This window comes from Rosa rugosa, chromosome 1 (assembly GCF_958449725.1).
Source record: "Rosa rugosa chromosome 1, drRosRugo1.1, whole genome shotgun sequence".
In the NCBI taxonomy this organism is placed as follows: Eukaryota; Viridiplantae; Streptophyta; class Magnoliopsida; order Rosales; family Rosaceae; genus Rosa; species Rosa rugosa.
The window spans coordinates 46,038,295-46,047,237 of record NC_084820.1 but is presented as its reverse complement, the minus strand read 5'-3'; the positions used below and the strand labels follow the sequence as shown (position 1 = coordinate 46,047,237).

The following is an 8,943-nucleotide window of genomic DNA, read 5'->3' as shown; positions in this document are numbered from 1 at the left end:
GGGAATGAGTGTTTGGCATGTGAAAGAAGTTGTGCAAGTCAATGGCAATGTTTACTCTCTGAATAGGTTCAAGTGACCTCCATAAGTTTACTGGTTGGCTGCACCTGCTTAGCTCAGCTCATAAAGAGCCATTCCTCTTTATTTTCATTCATCATCAACCCATAACCAAATCCCTTGAAGTCATTTCCTTCAAATCAATGCTTGAAGGGATGAACAGTTGGAGAGCAAATAGATGAACAACTGGAGTCTTTGTTGATTTTGCACTAGTTTTGCTGATTTAGTCTCTTCACACTCATGACTCATGAGCATATAGATGATCTGTTTCTCTTCAGATCTTTTTTGTTTTTGTTTTTTGTTTTTTGTTTTTTTGTTTTTTTGTTTTTTTGTTTTTTTGTTTTTTTGTTTTTTTGTTTTTTTGTTTTTTTGTTTTTTTGTTTTTTGCTGAAGTCTCTGGTTTGGTTTGATTGAATTATATGGGATAATTATCTGATAGCATTAGTGGACTATTAGGTAATACATGCTAATACTGAAGTCTTCCATTTATGTAAATTACATTACGTGCTCAATAAAAGCAAAGGGGCAGTTGTAACTCTGACTATTATGGCTGCTAAAGTTCTTCTTGATCATACCCCAGTACAATTATTTATATTCGGTCAATCTTGTTAGCACGTTTGGATCCCATATAGTCAAAGCCAACTAGTTAGCTGTTAACAACTAACAACTTTTTCTATTGTTGTGGAGGTTGGACTGCAAGATTTATGAAATGGACAGTATTGGAAAAAACAGATGCATCCACAGCACTATGGAACTGAAAGTGATCTCCCACTCAAATGTGTATTTAAACCTGGCCAACTATTGATGTGACATATTTTTGCCAATTGCATTGATGGTAGGTTGTTGCACACCACACTTGCACACATAAAAAGTCCACCACTTTTTTCTTAGCTAAGAATTTGTGCTGGATCAAGCTATGAGAAACATTTATATTTACGTAATCAGAGTGAACCAGGGTTGAGAAAACGATACTAAAAATATCAGTAAGGAGCTTCCCTAGCTTAACTGCTAGTTATGAGTACATATAAATTTAATGATACGTGAATCAGAGGGAAATGTTGTATGACACTTGAAATTGAACATTTGATGAGCAGCTAAGGCATATTGGATTGATTCAGGGAATGTGTGAAGGGAACATACATCAGGGGCATATATCACAACATGAACTGTTAAATCATGCATAAGCTAACACCTTGCTTGAAAGCTTTCACCAATTCTACATCTCCATCCATATAATTTGCCTCTATCACCTTGGCCCCGAGAGCCGAACATCTGACATGGGTATATCAGTATAGTAGTCACTGAGTCCTGCTGATGAACTAGCTTCTTTGCTGCTCCATTGTAAGAAACTCAAATGAGAAACCGACTTTGGGGAGGATGTAGGTGGTGGTGGTAGATCACAAAGACCTTCAAGCATTTGGACTACCTTAGTCATGGGAGGCCTCATTTGCATCTCATCCTGAATACACCATAATGCTACATTGATTGCAGCCACAACTCTTTCATCATTTTCATCAATATCAAGCTTTGGATCAATGAACTCTTTCAAGTTGCCCTCTTCCAACCGCCTACAGGCATAAGAAGGAAAGTGGGATTTCCCGGAACTCTCCCCAGGAGCAAAGTTCCTTTTTCCAGCTATAATCTCAAGCAAGACCATGCCATAACTGTACACATCACTCTTCTCCGATATGGCATAATTGGTGAGCCATTCTGGTGCAAGGTAACCTCTCGTGCCCCTCAATGTCGTGTGTACAAGGCTTTCCTCCCGGTTCATCAGCTTGGCCAATCCGAAATCTGAAACTTTGGCATTAAAGTTGTCATCAAGAAGCACATTTTCAGGTTTTATATCACAGTGAACAATCTTCTCTTCACATTCTTCATGGAGATAAGCCAGCCCCTTTGCAGTTCCCAATGCAATACTGAATCTTGTGTTCCAATCCAGAAATTGATCCTCCTTTTTATTGTTGTTGAATATCCATTTATCCAAAGACCCTTTTCCCATGTACTCATAAACGAGTAGCCTGTGAATTCCTTCTGCACAGAAGCCTCTGAGCTTGACCAAATGGACATGTCGAATTTTCCCAATAATAGTGACTTCTGCTCTGAACTCTTTCTTCCCTTGAAATTGTCCCTCTAACTTTTTCACTGCAAGTTGGATGCCATCTGGAAGAACACCTAGATAGACTGAACCAAACCCTCCTTGGCCAATTTTTGTGGAGAAATTCTTGGTTGCTGTGCAGAGATCACTGTATGTGAAGCGTATCGGCATTCCAGACAGACTGTCCAAGAACTTGTCCTCTTCCAAGATTTCTTGAGAGTACTCCAATAATCTCTTCTTCTTTTGGTAGTACCCAAATCCCACATAAAGTAGACCAACAACAACTACGATTGTTGCAATCAAAATGGCCACAACGACAAGTGCGTGCTTTCTTCCATTTCGGTTTGATTTCCTGTCTCCATCGAAGACTTTCATATATGCAGTATAACCAGTGTCATTCCCAAGAGATCGTTGGAAACTTCCCACCTGGTCAAACAGAAAACAATCTCCAGTACTGTTTTCAAAGAACAACACAAGGCAAGAACAATTACCAAGGCAAGCTTCTTTGCAGGAATCCAGACTAGATTTCAAAGAGGGTTTTGTAAAACCTAGTGCAAAGTAGTCAAGCTTCTCACCAACAAACAAAAGGTCCACTGGACTTTTGGAGGTACTACATGTTGGGACTGCTTGAGGTGCACAATTAAAGCGAGAGAGGAGAGGTGAAGGGCATTGGCACCAACCATCAAAATAGCATACAAAGTAAGGTTCACAATGCTCAGGAAGGCTGCAAGACTCTTGTGGGATCTTAGTTGCTTCAGGGACAACAGACCTTCCTTTCTGAAAATCAAGGAAGGTGATTGAGCCTTCCGGGCCTATAACAGCGGCCCAGAAGGCATTCGGATCTTTGTTGTCAGAGAAAACAAATTGCCAAAGTAAGGTTTTACTTTGATCATAGAAACTCAATGAATTGGACACCAGAGACACAGAGTGAACCTTTCCACTAACATTGTTATTGCTTTTCCTGCTTTCATCTGCTATTGACCAATAGATCTGCGGAGTTTGATATCCAGCATACAGAACCAACTCGCCTGACTGAATCTCAAGATAATTAGACAAGTTGTTCTTGTTCCGAAAGCTCTTGAGTTTCATTCCTTCCAAGAACTCCTGACCCGGTAAAAGAGTATCAGTTGGGTGGCTAAAACTCTGCCAAAGAATGCTTCCTTTCTCTCCAAGCAACACCAAGTTTCCCGAATCCCGCAATTCCATGGTTGTAACTACTTCTCCCGTGGTGTTGGTAGACCAAACCTTATCATCGCCGCTTTCCAAGTAGACACTCCCATCTTTGTCAAAGACAAACTTATCAAAATTAGCAACCAGCATGCCTCTATTGGCAGTCCAAACCGCTTTAGATGCACCCAAGTGATAGACCACGAGTAAAAACGACTTGACATCAACGACATCAAGGCCTTGGTAGAATCCAAGAGCAAATGCTGAGTTGTTGGACAGAAGGAACCACCCCGAATTATTGTTCCATTCCATCTGAGATGTTTGGAAACCGGGATAAATCCGGCCTGAATGTTGTTGGCTAGCCATGCAGGATTTGAAGTACCCAAGGAGGAGACAGAAACACAAGTTTCTAAACTGGAACGAACCCATTATTTAACAGCCCCAAATTGTGTCCAAAAGACTGGTTCTTTATAAAAACATGAAAACTCAATCCAAAAAAGTATTCAGCAATGACACTTATCAAAAGGAAAAGGTCTATATCGACTCTATAATTGAACTGCAATAACTTTAATAGTCAAAAATAGAAACCCATCTGGGGAACACATATTCCAGTTTCATGAAGTTGAGTCAGATTGAGTGAAGCAGCAAACAAGAAAGAAAATTTCATACTACCCTATACCTTTATGTTACACAAGTGAAGGAAAGAAGAGACGTTGACAACAAATTCAACCAGAAATAAGACAAACAAGTGGTGACCATTCATGGGTTTTGCTTTGCTGAAAGTTAAATCCTACTATCAGCTTAAACAAAGTGTTTAACAAAGCAAAAGAGCAACAGACTAGAAGAATATGACTGACCACAATTCCGGGTACAGGTGCAGAAACCAATGGATTTGCAGGTGTGAGTTTTTGGAGGATATAGAATTTTGATGAATCTATTTGCTTCTCCCAGTTTGCAAGAGAGTGAGGGAGACAGGAAATGGCAGGCAGGCCATGTGTAAATTTATCAAATTTAGTTTCATGGTATTCTTAATATAAAATAAAAAATGGACCAGTGTACATGTATTCAGTGGTCAACAACATGTGTCCAATGTATTTAATGAGTGTCTTTAGCAAAAGGAAACGTCTCAGTAAGTGTGAACGTATAAGGGTGGTGAATCGTGAAGAAGAAAGTTTCTTTGCAATTGTGTCCTCGTTTCATTTTCTTCACTCTCCCACTATCTTTTGCATAATTCTTTTCGGTCGTAGGGAATTCTTTTCTTTCTTTTCTTTTCCTTAAATTTAATTTTTACCTGTTTCATTTTTCGAGACGGACTCGCCTTGCTCCATCCTCCTCGGTCTATATCTCGGAGTCGGTTTTTGGTTTTTCTAAGGATTCGTTACGATATGAATGTTAGAATGTATATCTGTCATTGGTTTATGCTCTTAGCGTGAAAATAACGTTTAGCAAAATTAGCTTCACGGTTCAAGGTTTAAACTTAAAACTATTAACCAAACATAATTCTATTTTAATTTCTCATCCACTCTCACCACTTGAGCTAACTTAAGGACTTGCTGAATATAGAGTAGATTGTTTTTTTTCTCTTTATGTTGAGTGTGTCTTCAGTTCATAAATTGCGTTACTTATTTTAGTTTTGGGAAAAACTTAGGTCTAAACTATTATGAACATATATATCCAAACTCTGTCTTATTTGTTTAAATTCAGTAGTGTAAATCTATTATTTAAGAGCATCTTTACCAGACTCTCTATCTTGTCTCCTTAGCTATTTTATATAACATATTTAACTTTTTATCAATTTTAGCAACTGCACCAAATTCCTAAGTGACGTTCCATTTTAACTTTTAGTTATCTCGCTTCTAAATATAGAAAGTGAGATGAGACTCTCTATTATTTTTGTTAAATTTAAAACATTCATTTTAAGTTATTTTATGTACTATTTCTTTTTTCATTCAATAAATGATAAAAATTTAAAAGTAGCTAAAATACAGAGAAGTGACAGCCAAAATGACTTTTTAGCTACTTTAGGTAAAATTTGACTACAAAATGACTAGTATTGCTCAAGATGCTCTATCTGTCTAAAATTTAAATCAACCTTCAAATATCATCTTAGCAAATAAAAATAATAATAATGTAAATAGAACTCATTTACTCATTCATTTGCATCAAACAAATGAACAGTTATGATGAAAGTTAACAGTCTTATGATCAACCGTCTATTTGTTTGATGCAATAGAATGAATGAACAATTTTTATTTACGTTGATTTTTTGCAAAGATGATTTTTAATGATTTATTTGATTTTTGAACGGTTAAATCATGAATTTTAACTACCGAATGTATACAAATAAGAAAAAGTTCGAACATACAACCATACAGGTCCATACCAATCTGGGCTTAAGTATTTTTTGTTTAGTTCTTAGAAGTTCAAGATGCTGGTTAGGTCCTGTAAAATAGTAATGATGGTCTTATGTTTTCTTTTTAGAAATGTAATGTGGCTTAAATTTTTATTTGATTAACGAGAATTCATTGTTTTCCAATTTTGTTGTAAAAAAAATTGTCATTCTTCCACCGTGACAATTTTCAGTCTTAGCTATTGATTTAACTCATTCTTTTTTTCTTTTTCGATACTTCAAAAAAATTACACCAAAATACTATACAAATAGCTCCTCTAGCTAAGCCTAATAAAAAGTTTGATATAGATGGTTAAGCCAGTTCCTTTTTCTATATATATTTTTTTCTCTTTTTCTTTTGGATCCTTTGTGTATATCTTTAGCTAAAAATAATAATTTATTATAATACTAAATATTATGTAACAAGTCCAAACTAAGTTTTGTGCTTAAGCAAAAGGTTGTGGGGTGCAAATGTAAAATAAAAAACCTAAGGATACTTGATCAAATTCTTTTTGTCACTTTACATCTGGACTTTATAGCGTGATGGTAGTTGAAAGTTGAAACAAGAGACTTCTGCACACACGTGTTAATTTTAGGGAAAATGTCATTTTAGCACAGTCAATTTATGAACAATCTATTTCTGGTTATATGCTCTTTGAAATTTCTCTGAAATGTGTTCTCTCCTCTTTTGACATTTTGCTGATATATTATTTACCCAAGCAGGGTGACTTGATTCAGCTTTGATGGATTATCTATTTATCTTTGATGATCAATTTGACCAATGGTCAACCCCACGTTAAACAGATATTTTCGGTTTTAAAAAGATTTAATTAGGCAGGTTAGATCTTGCTTAGATATACCTTCACCATAGATTTTTTTTAGATTTAAGCATCAGTCTTGTACAGCTGTACCAAGTTTTTTTTTATTGACGAATAAATTATTTTGAGTTAAACTCTACAATTCTATGAAATAAATTAAATACGTACTTTTTTTTTTTTTATCAGGTAGTTAGCTGTTAGTAAGTCACACACCCATGCAGTGGTATCCCAACGCCAGTACGCCAGGACACCTGCACCAACATTGCGGTGAAAGCCAGGCAAAGCCAGACTAATCCACTGCACCACAGACACACGAATCTAAAGGATCCCTCAAATTAAATACGTACTTAAAAAGCAACTAAAATTTCATTTTAAATATGGTATAGAAATCTGAAAAAGTTCAACAAGATGAGAGCTCCGCTCTCTAACCCTAACCGCCCTTCGGTGGAAATCTATTGACAACTTTTGTTATCCACAACTCTGATCAGCAGCGCCTCTATTCTTCATGGAGCCAGTGGCGCGAGTCAGGAACCAAGATGGCTTCATCTGCCATCAAACTCTTTCATTGCTTTTCGGTAACAACTATCCTTGGGTCTTATCAGATTTTCTTTAGACATGTGCTTCTGGTGTTGATCTCATTGGTTGGGATGCGGAGGTATTTGGATTTGTACGCGCCAAGAGCGATGTTGGATTCGAGCTAGGTCTGGCTTGGACAACTCTGTGGCCGTTTTTGCGGTCGGGGGAGGAGCTCTGGAATTTGGATCAGGTGGTATCATTGGGTTTTCGATGGCAAAACTAGGATGTTAATTTTAGTGATACAGGTTGGCGGATGGGCTCTGCTTTGGTGGATGGCCCGGTTGCAGTTAGCGCCAAAGCCGCTGATGTGGCCAGAGATGGTCGCGGTCAAATGTTGCCGCGACTGGTTCTTCTGGGTTTGGCTTATTAGAATCTTGTTGAGGCTGACGGTACCAGAGATTGACGGTGGGTGGCAGTTGACTCAGGTTTTGTTGGATCTGTTGGAAGCAGATGACGCCGGTGTTGACAGAATGGGCGGCGGTCGACTGCTGAGAATGGGTGCCCTGTGGTGGACTGTTGTCGAGATCAAAACGGGTCGTCCAGGGTTTGGGATTTGTTCGAGCCTACTTCATCCTCTTGTTAGACCAGATCTCTCTATGGGTTTGGGACCCATAAGGTTTTTTTTACCTGATCTGTTGCTCAATTATGCGATTATTTTTCATTCGGCCGTGCTGTTTTTACTTTCAGGTAGACGGTTCATTTCTACAAGCTCTAAAAACTCTTAATATAATCATGTTGTCCACAATTGCGTGCCTTGGCGAGTAGTGTTCTTTATGTTGGGACAAGTCTAGTCAGGGGCGGAGTCACGTTGGGACCCGGTAGGTCCCATGCCCCACTGGATTTTTATTTTATTTTAATTTCTCTTCGGATTACGTGAATAATTAGCATTGAGTTTCCCATAATAACTAAATGCCAATTTGATGTAGTGGTGACGCCTTACATTTTGCTAGTTGTGTAGCTGCATGTCTCAGGTTCGAGACCTTTTGCAGCATTAGACTAAGTTTTGTTTTTAATTTTTTGCTTTTTTAACATTAACGCTATTTCTTATCATTCTAAAAATCAAAGATAAAATATGTTACCATCATAAAGAAAACTACAAATTTGATTAAAAAATATATAACTTTTTTTTAAATAATTGATATTTTTGTAACTTTATTTTAATTTATTAGTTATTAAAGTTTGATATATTTTAAGTTTCGATTTTTTTTTTCTAAAATTTTCGGGTGCCCCACTTGAGATTAATTTATAGCTCCACCACTGAGTTTAGTTTTGATTGGTCTGTCGATTTTTTGCATGTCCGGATTACAGATTTTGATTGTTGGGTCTACAAATCTCAAGATCATGACAATGGTCTGTTCTTGGTAATTATCTTGAGGAGGCTGAGGATTTACCTTCAGTTTTTGTTAATTTCTCTACGAGTGTTTCGAAGTAGTGTTTTATCGTACAAGGACATGTGGTTGGTGTAGTACACCTTCCAGTTTGTTCTCTCTTAGCTCTAAGGCCGAGCCAAATCTAGCATGTGTATGCTCCCCATTGAGATGCCCTCTTATGTGTCCATGGTTCACAAGAAAAGTGAGAGTGTTTTTTTTTTTCCCCTTATGTTATGGAAATGAGAATCTGAACTTGGAATCTTATTCATTATTGTGGAGAGATATACAATTTTTTTTTTTGAGAATAAGATCCTTTATTAAAATGAAGAAAAGTTACATAACACGAGAATGACCGGTGGTGGACAAGAATTCCCCACTCTCCTCCCTAAAACCTAAACCAGTTACGGGTCCATCACTATAAATGACTTCCGTGAGCCGAAAGGGCCCAACCCCTAACCACCTATACCGCCC

General features: G+C 37.4%; 1 protein-coding gene across 1 annotated transcript; it reads right to left on the bottom strand.

Moving 5' to 3' along the window:
- Positions 1–1,011: 1,011 nt before the first annotated feature.
- On the bottom strand, positions 1,012–4,340 carry LOC133725107 (G-type lectin S-receptor-like serine/threonine-protein kinase SD2-5). Its single transcript, XM_062152227.1, has one exon. The coding sequence runs from the start codon at positions 3,746–3,748 to the stop codon at positions 1,301–1,303; it is 2,448 nt and encodes an 815-aa protein (XP_062008211.1). The 5' UTR covers positions 3,749–4,340; the 3' UTR covers positions 1,012–1,300.
- Between the last annotated feature and the right edge of the window lie 4,603 nt (positions 4,341–8,943).

Bases quoted from the DNA above. Each gene is read 5' to 3' on its own strand.
- LOC133725107 (XM_062152227.1), bottom strand. From the start codon at position 3,748: ATGGGTTCGTTCCAGTTTAGAAACTTGTGTTTCTGTCTCCTCCTTGGG.